This window comes from Podarcis filfolensis (genome assembly GCF_964270895.1).
Source record: "Podarcis filfolensis genome assembly, chromosome: 5".
Lineage (NCBI taxonomy): Eukaryota > Metazoa > Chordata > Lepidosauria > Squamata > Lacertidae > Podarcis > Podarcis filfolensis.
In genome coordinates, this window is record NC_139608.1 from 61,959,696 (window position 1) to 61,976,961 (window position 17,266).

A 17,266-nucleotide genomic window follows, 5' to 3' on the forward strand; every position below is an offset into this window, starting at 1 on the left:
GCACTTTTTGGCAAGGGCTGCCTCTTACTTTGAGAACCATGGAGCCTGAAACCATTCAAGGCTCAGGGGTTGCACCAGAAGGGTTAGTAGTATTGAAGACAAAGCTACGCAATTTTTAGAAATTATATACATTCTGTAAGAGTCAGGATTGTTTTCTAAATACTATTTGACTTGAAAAGGTATTACATTGTAGTGTTAAATGTATCTGTAATGGAAGGCTGCTTTTCTCATATCTGTAGCCCAAATTTAAAAACAAAAAAGTAGGATGTGAAAGCAAATGAGGCTTGCGCCAACAACTTTTTATATCTTGTTCATAGGAAAAGACAGGTGGCAAGGTGCGGCAAGGTCAAGCCCCGACTAAAGAAGCAGTACAGGAATATATTGCTGGAGCAGAAAGTGTCGCCGAAGATCTAGCAACCAGGGATTATGTTGTTATGAGAGCCCGGATGATGGCAGCAAAGTCAGTTTATTACTGAAAATCTTAAAACAGGGGTTTTTTTTTGGAAAATCAATGAGTTTATAGACAAGCTATTCATAACATATTTCAAGTTTGATTGTGCAGAACAGTGTGTTACTTGAAGTGTAACTAATATAAAATTGATTGTTGTTCCAGATTGCTTGGAGCACTTTGCTGCTGTATTTGTGATCAAGGTGTGAATACCGTTTCCCAAGAAATAAAGCCAGCTGAATCACTAGCCCAGCTATTGCTTTTCCACTTGAATTCCAAGTCTGCTTTGCAGAGGTTTAGTGTTGCATTAGTAATCTGTGAGTGGGCTTCCTTGCAGAAGGTAAGACATGTACTTCAGTAAAAATGCATGCTTTTTCAAAGTTAAAACATTAAGCTTCAGTTATATTTTTGGAGCAGATTTACATTTTCTTTATACTGTCATGAGCTGTTACGCAAGGTGCTAATTTTAATGTTGAAAGCATGTAGCTGACAGGGCTGTGTTCAGTACTCCTGATGCACATAGACTGATTGAAAATGTATTGCTAGGCATGCACGTAGTGAGAAAACTGCGTTCAGAGCTTCTCGGAGATGGAGTAGAGTGGGTGGGTGACTAGCAGTTTGATAATAAGCCATCAGCTGTATTAGACATGTAGAACTAGTTGCATCAATTCTTTGGCCCCTTATAAGCAGTTGTATATGTTGGAAATGCCTGTTTTTGTAAAAAAATAAAAATATTTTTTTTACAAACCCAAATTATTCTTCAAGGACAATGAAGATTGCTTGCACTTAAAATAGCTAATTTGACAGCTGAACGACATGGTGTTTGCTTTCAGGAAAACAAAGAAGTGACTACTGCTGTCCAGTCACGCTTGCTTGGGGTCCTTTCTGAGCATCTGTATTATGATGAAATTGCTGTTCCCTTCACCCGAATGCAAAATGAATGTAAACAACTCATCTCCTCTTTCACTGATGCAAACATTGACATGGGCAGCAGAGTAAACTGCAGTGTGTTTACAATAGATCAAGCGAATGAATTGGTGAGTGACTCAACGAAAGGGCTAGCCTCCAATCCTTAGGTGAGCAGTGTAAAAAAGAGCTTGAGCAGCCGTGGTAGCATACAAGCATTCACCTGTGGCTACACAGAAAGATATTGCCCCCCCATGCATATTACTAATAAATATAGTGTGGAACGTATTACCAGTCTTCAGAGAGAAATCCCCTTCCATCTTGTAGAGGTGTCTGGCTTGTAGATGTGGACCGTATAAGCAAAGCAAGGCACTTCTTCCTCAGTGCATCTTTCACCACTAACAGAGCTGGCCAGATCTTAATTTCACAGAAGGGACCGTATTAATCCCCTCACCCCAGGGAAAAAGTTTCAACAGTTAAGTTTTTATGAGAATAACATGTGCATACTGTGTTTTGTAAAGAGTACACTAGTTTTCTTTGATGGATTTTGTTAATCGATGTGTAATTCGTTAAGTATTTGCTGCAGCCACTTCCAGTTGTGAGAAAAAAGCACTGAAGAACAGAATAGAAGGGCAGTTGCCTAATTGCAAGGTGGGAGCTGCCACTAAAAAATATAAGTTACAGTGGAACCTCGGGTTGCGAACCTGATCCATGCAGGAGGCACGTTCGCAACCCACAGCACCGCGTCTGCACACGCACGAGTTGCGATTTGGTGTTTCTGCGCATGTGTGGGCGCCGAAACCCAAAAGTAACCCGTTCCAGTACTTCCGGGTTCGGCGTGGTACACAACCCAAAAACGCGTAACCTGAAGTGTCTGTAACCCGGGATACCACTGTACAGCTGTCTTAAGGCAGCAAGGTACTACTACTGCAAAAAAATGAAAATGAGTCAGTATATGGTAGCTTCTACCCTCTTTAGGGCAACAGAATAAGCTGCAAGCCTCTCAGTCCTCCTTTACCTTTTCTGTCTGCTGGTAAAAGGGATCTGTTCTCATACTGAGATTCCAGAACAGGCAGAAGGATATTGAAGTACAGGTACACCCTCATTAAGAGGGTCACATACGGCTCAGCTCATAATCAAGGCCTTCCTTTTCATCATACTTATGAAACTTGGAAACACGGAGAAACGATGCATCAATGTTTAGTGATGGATCTATCTGGACAAAATTTTGTCCAGGGTATTATGGACTATCTCGCATTTACCACTGCCATATCTTTGGCAGTTTTCTCTAGAATGCATTGAGCCCTGCAATGGGTGTGCTAAGCATCTTTACTATAATTTTACTATGGAGGCTTATTTTGAACTTACATGTACTCTTGCCTGCCTTGGCTACTTCTGGAGGTAGAGCGTACAATATCACCTGTCCCGGGGGGGGGGGGGGACAAGCAAAAAACAAGTATCAGCTTCTAGCACCATGTGTAAACAAACCAGCAAACTTTGCTGTCCTTCTTTCTGTTGTAATAGAGCAATGTTGCTTTGGGTTAATTTTCATTTTCTTAGGTCACTACTGTCTTCAATGAAGCTACATCCTCTCTTGATCTAAATCCTAAAGTTCTGCAGCAGCTAGAAAGCAAACGACAACAAGTCCAAATGACTGTTTCAGAAACAAACCAGGAATGGCAAACATTGCAGATGAGAGTGCATACTTTTGCTGCCTGTGCTGTTGTGAATCTTGAACAACTTCCAGAAAAACTAAACCCTGTCATAAAACCACTGATGGAGGCTGTGAAGAAAGAAGAGAACACACTAGTACAAAACCATGCCGCTTTGTGCATAGCAAAGTTACTTCAGCAGTGTACAACAAGATCTCCATGTCCCAACTCAAAGATCATAAAAAATCTTTGCAGTTCTCTCTGTGTAGACTCGCATCTTACTCCTTTAGCATCATGCCCTGCACAACCTCAGAGCAGCCATGAAAATTCAAAAGGTAGGTTATGTGCTATTCTGTGGATGAGTAACTTGGTAGAAGAGAAACCTACAAAGAGGCTGTCCAAAACAGCTTGGGGCGTTTGAATAATCCTTGACAGACTGTCAAAGCAGTTTTTCCAGCTAGCAATAAAATCAGCATCTTTGCCTGGTACTGTTCATGATGCTTTCTTTGGATTCTGAGTAGGAAAATATTACAGAAACTCCTAAAATGTTTTGTTTAACCTGGTGGTACCAACTGACCACTGGTTGATCATTCTTGTGTTTGGCACCGTGATTTTTTTTTTTTAACGAGAGTAACGTTCTAAATGAACAGCAACTTCATTGTGTTACGCTTGCAGTGCTTCAAGTTTCCTTATAGTAAGGTAAACATTCATTTTCTGAACATACTTCTTTCTTGGGAATACCACTAGTGTTTGATCCATGGATTAAGTCCCGGTCAGGGCTTCTAGAAGAGATTGAGGAAGTAGATCTTGGGTTTGAGCCTACCCTGATTTACTGTCACTGCGTGGAAAAGAAATTGCTGTCCTTATCTGAACACTCACTCACCCTGGAAGTTTAAAAGTGTTAGAGGAGATCCTGTATCCAAGTCCCTCTTCCAGGCAAGGTGGGAGGGAGGAATAGCATCTAGGCATATCATTTATTTAATTTCTCACTAAAAATAACATGCATCTGAATTTCATTGTCCACCCTCCCCCCCCCATTATGCCATTTCGTTTGAAGGATGTGCATTTCAAAACAATGGTTTTAGTGTTCTGTTTTGATCTTGCCCCTTTCTTTAATTCAGCTCTAGTGCTTATCAGAGAACTGAATTTCCAGACTGTATTTCTAGTCTCTCCTTCATGTCTTTTCCTCTACTCTCCCTTCCCCACCCTCTCAATCCTCTGGAGAGGAAAACATATGTTCCTGGTTTCCCCTCACTGTTTTTTATTAGCATAATTGCGCCCTGGGTGTGAAAAAATGTTTTAATTGCCACCTTTTATTTATTGTAGGATCTAATTCTGAAAGAGATGGGATGCATCATACAGTCACCAAGCACAGAGGTATAATCACACTGTACAGGCATCAGAAAGCTGCATTTGCCATCACAAGCAGGCGAGGTCCTACACCAAAGGCCCCCAAAGCCCAAATTGGAGATCTACCTACAAGCAGTAGTGGAAATGTAACCACAGAGCTTGACGAAGTGGGTGTGAACTTTTCATTTTCATTCTTGCAAATGTCGTTGTGTGGTGCTCCACTCCAGGTGTACATGACCCTGTATAGCATGAGATGCTAATGTGGTGCCCATGCACCCTCACAGGCCTTCCCTGGCCCTTTCAGTGTCCTGTCCCACCACTGAAATTAGGCTTGAAAGAAATACCCTGCTGTAGCCAATAGAATATGTGTAGTGAGTGATCAGATGCAGCATGTGTCAACATCAGTTTCTACAGTTTACAACAAATAGAAAACATAGAGGATTAAAAAGAAAGGACAGAGAAATAATGCTTCTGGCAATGCTCTTCTAGAGTATTTTCTTGGTTTCTTTACTTCTATTCACTGGTTAGCACACAAGATGTGCATAAGTTGATTACACAATATATTGTAACTCTGAATAGGCTTCATTTTTTGAAAGCACAATTATCTGAGATAATCTGTCCATTTGCACATGCAGGTATTCAGTAATGAACATACATGCAAAACTGGCCTTGAAAACCATTTTCGGAATCTCATTTGATTTTGGAAATAGTCAACTAGCTGTGAAGATTTAGCAGTTATGCCTGTTCCTTGATCACATGCATTTTCAATCAACAGCCTTTGACATTAATCTGATGCTTGTTCGTATTGTGTTTGTCACTTCTGGTTATGGTTCTGTTGAGAGAGAAGTGATTTATATCCTGTAGGCCTATATCAGTGGCAATTTTTGCCTCCAAATTTTGCTGATCTTACTTTGCTCTCTCTGTGTAAGTGTGATTGCTTTCTGTTTCCATCTTGATATGTAGTCTAGGGCAGTCTAATTTATTCTGGGCAGGCTGTATGGTTGGATAAAAACTTTTTTATTTTGCTTCATAACCCTTCTCTTTACCTTATCAAATTCTAGGCTCAGAAGCCTTATGTTGTACAGAGAAGAGGAGCAGAATTTGCTTTATCCACTATTGCTAAACACTTTGGATGTGAAATGGCCGTGGGTTTGCCACATCTCTGGGACGCTATGGTTGGTTCTTTAAGGAACAGTATTGACATAGACAACTTTGGTATGTGTATTTCTTAAGGTATAGGTATTCTAAAAGTTGAATTCTGAAACTCTTCTGATAATATGATATTGCTTCTTGCAGACAGAAAAGTGCTGTTGGAAAAAGGAGATGGTCCAGCCCAGGAATTAGTGAACTCTCTACAGGTTTTTGAAACAACTGCAGCTTCTATGGATGCTCAGCTTCACCCTTTGGTAATTTAAATGTTTTGAATTTATTTCTAACACAATTTTAATTGCCAATGTAGATGTTTGGAAATGGATAACATAAGTGATGCTGTTCAAGAATACAATTTTTTGGCGTTTGCACGTTTTCTAAACTAGGAAAAATGCTTATGCAACAGTAGCTTGCAGTTATGAATAATGTTTAGGATATTTGTGTTTAAATCTGTTATTTTCAAAGTGAGACCCCAAGTGGTTACAGTCCTCTTCCTAAGTCCCTTACTGCTGTTCTATTCCAAACAACGGCAGCTCCAACAACCACTCACTGACCTCTTATTTACACCAGCCATGCATTTCCACCAAGTTTGTACTATCAATACCACTGAGGTAATTTTCCACACTTATTGGTCTGTGATTATGAGATAACAAGATGAGGCAGCATGTTCACTAAATTACTAATTAAAGCAGAACATCCTTTTTGATGCCTTTGATTTGGAACATAAAACTAGAAACCATCCCAAACATATACATCTCCGTGTTGATATTGGGCTACTCTTGTTCCCTCTAGTTCCTTGCAGGAACACCATTCTGTTCAGTTCAGTTAACTCTTTACATTCATCATTTTATTAGGAATGATGCAACATCCTTCAAAGTAAACTTTACTGCGCAGATAATATGATTTCTCTACAAGAGGTGATATGATACATATACTTTGCTTTTTTCTGTTTTTTACTGAAACGGTCTCTTGAAATGAACATCTTAGTTAAGTTATGGTTGTTCCTTCTGGAAATGAGCCCAAAATATTTTAAGCTGCCGAACACCTAATATGTTCTGATTTTCATTCCATCCTGAATATAAAACTATACACTAGCATTACACATTTCCCTCTTTGTACAGAAGTTCTAGGAGCCAAGTAGCCTAAAAGGCACCTAATGCCCTGTGTGTGATTATGATAAAGTTCTTTTTTGAGTTTATGCAGGTTGCAGTATTTAGCAAAATAAATTACTCACAGTTGGCCTTCAGTATGTTTTAAAACAGCTGTGATTTCTCTTTGCAGTTGATCCAGCACTTGCCTTACCTTTGTATGTGCCTTCAACACCCCACCACTGCAGTGAGGCACATGGCTGCTCGCTGTGTAGGTGTAATGAGCAAAGTGGCCACCCTGGAAACCATGCACATTTTCTTGGAAAAGATTCTTCCTTGGCTGGGAGCAATTGATGACAGTACCAAGCAAGAGGGTGCAATTGAAGCTCTTGCCTGTATCCTTTTCTGATTCTAAGGAAGAGGTATTCATGTATGACTTTAAGTGCTGAAATGCTCTCCAGATGTATGATTTCGTGGGGAAGATTTAGTAAGTTTTGTGAAGCCTGGGGAGTTTCTTCAAAAGGGCAAGTGCTTCTGCAAGACTGAACTGGAGCAGAAATATTCCCTTCTTACTAGCATGGTATATATGATCACCTGATTCCAGGCTTGGTAGAAGAAAGATATTTTTTAAAGAAATGCATAATAATTGTTTGAGCTCTAGTCCGATGCCTGGAATTCTGTATATTGACACTGGATACTCCTGTATAGAGAAAGTGTCCTAGAAACCATTCTGCAACCCACTAACTTCGATAGTAATGACCAGAGACTGTTTCTACCTTGACCCAGGTACATGACTTCCAGTTGCCCATATTCTCAAGTCATGAGAGTATCTTTCTTCAGTAGTTGAGATGATCATGTACCTACGCTTATAGCTGCCCAGCCTTAATATGATTCCAGTTCCGTCTAATTTTTTTTTAATTGCCACAATTTATTCGCATTTGGTGAAGGCTGTGCTGAAAGACACCAGAGATCCCTTGACCTTCATGAGTTGTGTGGTGTGGGGATAGCCTGAAGTGTTCTTGTGTGCAGGTTGAAAATTGCATGTGGCCCTTTGAATGGGAGCCAGAATTCAAGTAATGTACAGTTAACACTATGAGAAGTAGCATCATCAGGAGTCCACACATGTCCTCGCTGTGGTTGCCATGGTGAGTGTACCACTGTGTCCTGAAGAACCTGATAATTCCAAGTTGTGTTTCGGTAAGGGGCGGGCGGTGGTAGGAAGAATGGCTCTGATGAGAGGGAAAGCATAACAGCAATTACTGCGCCACACTGATATGGAAGGAATTCACTCCAGCGGATACTTCATGGCTGCGCCTAATACAGCATTTATCAGATCTGCTTTCTTTAGCTTATGCAGGGCTGCCTGCATCCAATCCCATGCTGCATCTATGCAACATGAGTCTTCCTCTGATCATTGAAAAGCAAAAAGTGGGATTCCACCCTGTTTCCTTTAAAAAAAATAATGTTATTTTCCATTAAGATGAATACTGCACAGCATGCTATAGCAATAGAAAATTCTATATTGGTGCCATTTTCTTAGCACTGAGCTGGAAGGTAGTTTTTTAAAATGTACCATCTGACCTGTAAAAGAAGAACTATCTGAAGAGAAAATGGAAAATGTAAGTGAGAAGTTTTCAGGGGTTGCAGATATTCATAACTGGACCAGCTGTATCAAAAATACATATTTTCAGGGGGAACAGGGGTTGCCTTAGAAAGTGGGAGGCAGGAAAGCCCCATTCCACAAGGGCAACACTGCTCTCAGAAATTAAGATTCATGCACATGTGATTCAGTAATTGTTGTTCAGATGCATTTTGGGATTAGATAAGACGGATTTATTGTTGTGGAAATGGCTCCAAAACTGGTAAAGAGAAGCTCCTTAATTATTAATCCAGGTGTAATGGAACAGCTAGATGTTGGAATTGTTCCCTATATAGTTCTCCTTGTGGTTCCAGTTCTGGGCAGAATGAGCGATCAAACAGACAGTGTGCGTTTCATGGCCACCCAGTGCTTTGCTACGCTGATTAGATTAATGCCTCTTGAGGTAAGTCAAAGTCTTTCATTTTGACTGAAGAGAGTCAGTGAGCGAGCCCTGTAAAAAAGCGTATTGGCATATAGTGATAGAAAGGAGCAGTCTTTCAGTATTGCATCTTATTTAGGTAAATAAGTAAAAGTTTCAGGATTCAGCAAGTAATGCATTTTGTGTCAGAAATCTTCTCAACTGATTAAAATATGAAGTTTTGCAGCTTGGAATATTATATTTTACAAATACTTGGATTGAACACTCACTTTGAATTTCAAATGCATTCTTTCATACGATGTTCGATTCATTCTTCATTCTTGATCCTAGCACCTTTCTAGACTCTTAGTTAAATTTGTCTTTGTGCATTTGCAAACACTGAAACTATCTCTATTATGACTGTGAAATTTAACACTGAAAGATCAAGAAACCACTCAGGAATAGCAAGAAACATAACAGCATACAAAGAAGTCAGTGTTGTAGAAAAGATAAATGAGTCCTTTACATTCTCCTCTCTTCTCCCTCACCTTTTGTCAGTTTAAAGGAGGCAGGCTTGAAACTGACAAAGTGGGTGTCTGTGCCACGTAAATCACCGTTAACTCTTTTGATTTTACTGTGTCATAATGCCACTTAAAACATTAATTCTCAATGCCTGATCATAGTTTAATCTGCTTGGGAAAACACTTCTCTGTACAGTTTGTCCTTCTTGTTTGGTTGCAACATAAGTTCGTCTTTAAAGCATCCTGTACAGACCACTGTGTGGATTACCTTACACAATAGATCTGTGATCTACTGGTATGCAGATGGTGCTATATAAATAATGGAACCTGCATGTTAGATGACATAGCTGTTGAGGCTTTGAACACCTATATATCTGCAGAGTTCAGGGGATGCTCTGTTTGAACACCTGCACTTCATTGAGACTTACCTTTCTCCCAATTCATAGAATCATAGAGTCAGAAGGGACCCCCAAGAGTCATCTAGTCCAATCCCCTGCAATGCAGGAATCTCAACTAATTACCATATTGGTCCAAATATAAGCCGCACCCAAATATAAGCCGCACCTTTAAAGTTCCAGAGGGGGAAAAGGAAAAAAGGCAATACCCAAATATAAGCCGCTCCCTTAAAATTCTGCAGGCACTCACACCTGTTCCATTTTACCGTATGTCTGTTTCAGCAAGGATATCCTAAAAGCCAATTTTTGTAAGGTCACAAATTTAACTTTTCACGGTCGGAATTTGGAAAAAAGTAAGGCTTATATTCAGGCCATTATGGTAATTGTTTTTTCTGCTGATTGCTATTTATCTGCCGATTCCTGAGTAGATCATGTAATGGAAGCATCACTATTTCTTAATTGTGAACTGAACACACTTCTACAGCATTATTTTCAAGAAAATAACTACACTGGAAGGCAGTAGTTTGTTTGAATGTTTAATTCCCATTCTGTGTTAAAAGTCTGAAAGCTGAGTTACTTCAAATTAATGACACTTTCAAATTGTGTGATTTCATTATGCTTTTTGTAGAATATTAGTATTGATAGAGTTGAAACACAAATTAAAATTAACTTTTAGCATATCATGAACTTTATTTCTTATTTTAATTAAATATGCAAGATACTGTACATATAAATATATATTTTCTTGTTTCAGGCTGGCATTCCAGACCCACCAAATATGCCTGAGGACTTAATCAAAATTAAAGCCAAAGAGCGCCATTTTCTAGAACAATTGTTGGATGGGAAAAAACTTGAAAACTATAAAATTCCAGTACCCATTAAAGCAGAACTAAGAAAATATCAGCAGGTAAATTCTTATGGGAAGTTTTTTTAATTTCAAGACACACATAATTTCCTTATCAAATTTGTCTTGTGGATTGGTTTGAGTAGCTTTTATTATTATTTAAATTTGTATTTTGGAACCTGATATGAAAATCATATAGTTTCTGGTCTTCTGAACACTGCTTCCAATCATAATTTTATGAAGACTTGAACATAAATAAAAAAAAAATCCAATTAATGCCTACCTGTAAAAAATGCAAGTACAGTGGTACCTCGGGTTACATACGCTTCAGGTTACAGACACTTCAGGTTACAGACTCCACTAACCCAGAAATAGTACCTCGGGTTAAGAACTTTGCTTCAGGATGAGAACAGAAATCGCATAGCGGTGGCGTGGCAGCAGCAGGAGGCCCCATTAGCTAAAGTGGTGCTTCAGGTTAAGAACAGTTTCAGATTAAGAACAGACCTCCGGAACGAATTAAGTTCTTAACCCGAGGTACCACTGTAGAGTTGTATAGCTTCTACTGATCAAGAATTGTATCTAATAAGATTCCTGAGATTAATCATAAAATACATGAGCAGAGTTGGAAATAAATTCCTCTGTGCAAGCACCGTACTAGGTGGCCTTAAATTTTTGTACTTAAGACGTTTTAGAAATATTTATCAAATTTTTGGCTCTAGTGCACACTTCTGAGTGCTGGCAGTTTCATGAAGTGGTATAATGTTAACATTAAAGTGTCAGAGGTCTGGCTGGGAGGAGAGGACTGAGCTTTTACTTCTAGCAGAATCTCTAAGAAAAGCATTAATACTCCCCAAAGAGGTGTGGTTACTGGGGAGAAAAATGCTTTTTATTCTTCTTTTTGCTAGATGAGTGGTAAGACTTTTTTTTTTTTGCACCAGAATTTTAATGTATTTCAATTTTGCCTCTTGTTTTCACTTTATCTAGCCTACTTGCTGTCTGTTTTTTTGGCTGTGAATGTATTTTAAATGTTAATAATTGTGGGAGCCTTTATAGGGGGCATAAGAACAGAATCCTAAATTATGTTCCTCTTCCTTTCTGTTCACAGGAAGGTGTGAATTGGTTGGCTTTTCTCAACAAATACAAGCTTCATGGAATCCTCTGTGATGATATGGGCTTGGGTAAAACCTTGCAGTCCATCTGTATTCTTGCAGGAGATCACTGTCTCAGGTAGCATGCGCAATCACGGCTAGTCAGTTTTTACATCAACATATTTGCAGTATAGAAGATGTGACATTTCTTGTGATTTGGTTTTGTTCTCCAAAGGGCCCAAGAATATGCAAGAACTAAGATGGCCGATAGTGTTCCACTCCCATCCTTAGTGGTGTGCCCTCCCACACTCACAGGCCATTGGGTGGATGAAGTGGGCAAATTTTGTTCCAAAGAGTATCTAAATCCTTTGCACTATACTGGCCCTCCCACAGAGAGGGCTAGGTAAGTACTGTAATATAGCTTGGCTCTAAGATTTGCTTTGCAGTGACAGTTCCTTCTGTTGTGATTATGTGAAAAGTACTAAAAATAAGTGTACAGATTTATTTTTTGTTGCCGTCTCTAAAGTTCTACTTTTTATACTTTATCTTCTTAAGGTTGCAGCACCATGTGAAAAGGTACAACCTAATTGTAGCTTCCTATGATGTTGTGAGAAACGACATTGATTTTTTCAGGTAAAAGCTATAGTTCTTCCTGCTATTTTGAAAGGTACTGTATGTTTCAAGGCTATTTTAAGTTGATTAGTTGTGTTTTCTTTCCTAGAAATATTAAATTTAACTACTGTATTCTTGATGAAGGCCATGTCATCAAAAACGGAAAAACAAAACTGTCCAAAGCAATAAAACAGTTGACTGCCAATTATAGGATAATCCTCTCTGGGACACCAATTCAGGTAATTCCCGCTATCTCTTGAAATAAATAAATGCATGAGAACTGGCCCAGTTTCCCGTAATTAAAAACAATGATTGTTTATCCTATTTTCAGAACAATGTCTTAGAATTGTGGTCACTGTTTGACTTCCTTATGCCGGGATTTTTGGGTACTGAGCGCCAGTTTGCAGCTCGCTATAGCAAGCCCATCTTAGCAAGCAGAGATGCCCGGAGCTCTGGTCGAGAACAGGAGGCCGGTAAGAAGCAAGTTCTGTTGCTTAATGAAGCACTGTTGTTCTTGGGGAAAGTTAATCCTGCTGTGGGTGAGACACCAGAAGAATCCTGTTCTTGTTTAGTGGCTTTGCTGATCCATATGCTCTTCCTTTGGTGGGCATTTGCAGGTGTTCTTGCAATGGAAGCATTGCACAGGCAGGTACTGCCATTTTTGTTGAGAAGGATGAAAGAAGATGTGCTACAGGATCTTCCGCCCAAAATTATTCAAGACTATTACTGCATCCTCAGTCCTCTACAGGCAAGTTCCTTGCGCTGGTTTGCATTCCACTGATATTAGTAAACAACAAACAAGCCTGTTGTAGATCTTCTCAGATCCTATACTTGTTCCAAATTGGAATTTTATTATGTTGTGTCGTGCCTGAAAAATATTGCTGGGGCTTGTGTCCAAGATAACAACCTCCTCATTGATGAGCAGTTAGCCATAACTTCTTGGACTCAAAACCCTTTTTTTTCTTCTGGACTGTTGAAATAGCTTTTGTCTTGTGCTGTAGTTTATATGTAGTGCATGGTCAATAATATTAATAATAATGAAGGGAATCAACAGTGAGGATAGTCAATGCTGCTCTGGTGTGGAGCAAAAGCTTCTGTCCCTCTAGATATGAATAGTTGACTAGAGTGCCCTTTTCTAAGCATTTTCCTTTGGGTTTATGTTAAGAATAAGATAGTTGTGGTTCTATATTCCCTTGCAAAGAAGAAATGCAGTGGCTTAATCCTGAAAATGGCAGTGTCTTGAGCATTCAGTAGTTTTAATTGTTGCTGGATTATAGTTTGGGAGACAACAGTACCTAAGAAATGAAACGGAAACCATGGCTGTCTAACACAGGATGCTTACCTTCTGTCAACTATATTGTTGAGGTTAATGTGGGAGTAGGTAAATAGGTAAATGACCCCTGGATGGTGAAGTCCAGTCAAAGGTGACTATGGGGTTGTGGCATTCAACTCGCTTCAGGCCAAGGGAGCTGGCGCTTCTCCACAGACAGCTTTCCAGGTCATGTGGCCAGCATAACTAAACGACTTCTGGAGCAACGGAACACCATGACAAGTGCCAGAGCGCACAGAAACACCATTTACCTTCCCGCTGCTGCAGTACCTATTTATCTACTTACACTGGTGTGCTTTCAAACTGCTACGTTGGCAGGAGCTGGAACAGAGCAACGGGAGCTCACCCTGTCACACAGATTCGAACCACCAACCTTCCGATCAGCAAGCCCAAGAGGCTCAGTGGTTTAGACCACAGTACCACCCTCTTTAAAAAGATAGCTGCTGTTGAGCACACCCCTTTGTGAGGTAATTTTGGAGTGAACAATAGTCTATTAAGCATAAATTTCTTCCTTTCTTAATAGGTTCAGCTTTATGAAGATTTTGCCAAGTCTCGTGCCAAATGTGATGTGGAAGAAACTGTTTCAGCAGTGTCACTGGTTGAGGAAACTGAGAAACCAAAACTTAAAGCCACAGGACATGTGTTTCAGGTTGAAATTTCATTTTGTTACATCTTCCTTACAAACATTTAATAAAAGTAGTAATTTTTATGTAACTGGTGATTGTTTGATTAAACACTGTAGTTATATTGAACCAAAGCAGTGAGCTGCCTCTAAATTTCAAAATAGATTTTAAGCTTGGTGATATATAAATGTAAAATTTATTAAATAATACGTTATAACTTATAGAGTGCGGAGTATTCTTAGATTCACAGGAAGCAAAGAAATTATTTTTTAAAAATACAGGGTAAAGTAATTGCTCCAGGGACAAATTTGTCAATCATATTTTTTTCTGCCCTCCGCAACTGATTATAATTAAACAATGAACATTAATTAGCTGTTAGTATGGCATCTACCTCCAATCTTTGGCAAGATTTCGACAAGTAAGAGAAATATACTATCTTGTGCCTTATCTGAATATATATTAAGTTGTTATGCTTGTTTAATGGCTTCCTTCATGGGTTTTTTTCTTAGGCATTGCAGTATTTAAGGAAACTCTGCAACCATCCAGCATTAGTTTTAACTGCCCATCATCCAGAGCACAAGAGGATTACAGAAAAGCTTGCCGTTGAGAATTCTTCCCTTCGAGACATCCAGCATGCACCTAAACTGTCTGCTTTAAAACAGGTGAGGAAAACCCTGGCTGCATATCTAGTTTTAGGAAAAGTGTTCTTCTTAAGCCTATTCATTTTTTTATATGTAACAAAGGGATGGGAAAGAAATTGTGGTATCAATTATAAAATTCATAGAATTGTAGTTGGCAGGGACCCTGAGGGTCATCTGGTCCAACCCCCTACAATGCAGAAATCTCAACTAAATCATACATGACAGATGGCCATCCAACCTCTGCTTCAAGACCCTCAGAGGAAGGAGAGTCCACCACCTCTAGTGGGAGTTTGTTCCACTGTCCAAACAGCTCTTGCTGTCAGAAAGTTCTTCCTGATGTTTAGTCATTGTTACTTGAAACCATGGCTTCAGGTCCTTGCTTCTGGAGCAGCAGAAAACAAGCTTGCTCAATGTGACAGCCCTTTAGATATTTGAAGGCGGCTATCATATCTCCTCTCAGTCTCCTCTTTGCTAGGCTAGACATACCCAGTTCCCTCGACCCATTCCTCATAAGACTTGGTTTCCAGACCCTTGATCATCTTGGTCGCCCTCCTCTGCACACATTCCTGTCCTCCTTAAATTGTGGTGCCCAGAGTTGGACACAGTGCTCCAGGTGTGTTCTGACCAAGGCAGGATAAAAGTGTTCAGTATAGATCGGTTTATAAAAAACACATTAAGGAAATAGAAATTCTATCATCCTGAACACATTTGCATGATTTCTGTTCTTGTTTTGTTGCAATCCTGGAATCAGCGTCTTTTATGAAAAGCAGATTTGCCTCTTGCTTTGTCACTCGTGTCTCATTTCTAAGCTTATGCCAAAATACTTGCACTCGGTCATTAATATGAAGTAGATTTCACCCATAACTACTTTAAAAAAGAGAAATAAATGGTGCTGCAGCTGATGTGTCCTAGCCGTTCTCTAGCTTCTAATGCATGTACATGTGCACCTCCAGAGGGTCTAAGAATCAAATATTTTTAACTTCTTTGCCGCTTCATTGGTTTCATGTTTTGATATTATGACACCTAGGAAGGCGCCTCTTCCACTGTTAGATTTGGCTGGTCCTGTATTTTCTTCTCACTGGCAGCAGCTGTCCAGATTCTCTGGTTGTGATCTTTGCCATCACCTGCTACCTGTCTCTTAATTGGCAGTGCCAGGGATTAAACATCTGAATTCAGCAAGCGGAGCATGCACTGTCCTGTTTGAGCGACGACGACTCCCCCAGTGGTTGAAATCTGTGTAATCATTTTCAGTGGAGAATATATGCCTACTAAGTTCAATGACTAATGGCATGCTTTTTGTATTTGGTCTTTAAGCTGCTACTAGATTGTGGCTTGGGAAACGGAGGCTCCTCAGAAAGCGGCACAGAAGCCATAGTTGCACAACACAGGATCCTTATCTTCTGTCAACTCAAGAGTATGCTGGATATAGTTGAACACGACCTTCTCAAGCCCCACTTGCCCTCTGTTACTTACCTGCGACTGGATGGCAGCATACCTGCTGGTCAGAGGCATTCCATTGTGTCAAGGTAAATCCAGTGTCAGATATATTCTAACAGAGTAGCTCTTGCATGTAGAGCTCCCACAGTTGCTGAAGGAAATGAAATCCTATGGTTCACTTGCGTCAACTTGGAATGCATAACTCAAATGGCCCCAATGGCCTGCTTTTATGCTGGATGCAGAGGAGAGAACCGCTCATCCTTGGTGCCTAGCATAAACATGAAAATGGCATTAAGGTGAACTTATCAGCAACAGTGGGTACTTTTCCCTCTCTTACTTTTGCAAGATGACATTTTGCTTACCAGATGTTAACTTAATGGACAGAAATTCTGCCTGGGTTCCTGACTGGAAGCCATACAAGAGTTTGCCTTCCTCTTAGCATACTATTTTGCTTTGAACTCACATTTTGCACTCATTGCTCTTGAGTCACAATGGGTTTTGGCACTTTGGCACTGGGCAGGGACCGTAGCTGGGATAAGTCGAAATTGGCTGCTCACACGGTCCCATCTAGAGGTGATGGCGCTATCTACAGACCCAGGTTGGTGAAGGTATTCAGAAGTAGCTCATATCGTTGACTTGTCTTAAGCTGGGTTTTCTAACCTCTTCTCCCTCCCACCTCAAGAGTTAGGCTAGAAGTGCCCTGTCAGCAGATGGGCAGTTTCTAGTGAAGCCATGGTTTCTGTCCATGCAACACCACAAGTCTCTGGAAGGTGCAAGCAATAAAGTTTTTACAGTTTTAACACAATCTAGCGTCAGTTTCTGACCTGTCTCTTTCCCTTTCTCTCTAGTCCCTCCACCCCACCAGCACTCTGTCTGCTCAGCCCTGCCATTGTGGGTTCAAGCTTTTTCTGCAAGCTTTTGTGCAACCATGTAAATCTAAACTGGCTTTTTCCATTCACAGGTTTAATAATGATCCCTCCATAGATGTCCTCTTACTCACCACTCACGTTGGTGGACTGGGCCTTAATTTAACTGGGGCTGACACAGTGGTATTTGTTGAACATGACTGGAATCCAATGAAAGACCTCCAAGCCATGGACCGAGCACATCGTATTGGACAGGTAAAACATAAATTGCTGCCGATTTGGGAGCAATTAAAACCATTTCAATAAATCCAAAATTGGT

General features: G+C 40.1%; 1 protein-coding gene across 1 annotated transcript in view; it reads left to right on the forward strand.

The window, feature by feature from the left end:
* The window catches only part of BTAF1 (B-TFIID TATA-box binding protein associated factor 1), a 39,950-nt gene that overhangs the window by 19,936 nt on the left and 2,748 nt on the right, over positions 1–17,266 (forward strand). Inside the window, exons 17-36 of the mRNA XM_083616119.1 lie at positions 318–460; positions 614–788; positions 1,282–1,485; positions 2,915–3,341; positions 4,333–4,523; positions 5,418–5,571; positions 5,653–5,762; positions 6,787–6,988; positions 8,487–8,635; positions 10,261–10,413; positions 11,456–11,577; positions 11,674–11,841; positions 11,994–12,071; positions 12,160–12,289; positions 12,382–12,523; positions 12,668–12,798; positions 13,904–14,029; positions 14,513–14,665; positions 15,959–16,170; positions 17,043–17,202. Of these exons, the coding sequence (XP_083472245.1) occupies positions 318–460; positions 614–788; positions 1,282–1,485; positions 2,915–3,341; positions 4,333–4,523; positions 5,418–5,571; positions 5,653–5,762; positions 6,787–6,988; positions 8,487–8,635; positions 10,261–10,413; positions 11,456–11,577; positions 11,674–11,841; positions 11,994–12,071; positions 12,160–12,289; positions 12,382–12,523; positions 12,668–12,798; positions 13,904–14,029; positions 14,513–14,665; positions 15,959–16,170; positions 17,043–17,202 (3,330 nt within the window). The remainder of the gene's footprint in view (positions 1–317; positions 461–613; positions 789–1,281; positions 1,486–2,914; positions 3,342–4,332; positions 4,524–5,417; positions 5,572–5,652; positions 5,763–6,786; positions 6,989–8,486; positions 8,636–10,260; positions 10,414–11,455; positions 11,578–11,673; positions 11,842–11,993; positions 12,072–12,159; positions 12,290–12,381; positions 12,524–12,667; positions 12,799–13,903; positions 14,030–14,512; positions 14,666–15,958; positions 16,171–17,042; positions 17,203–17,266) is intronic.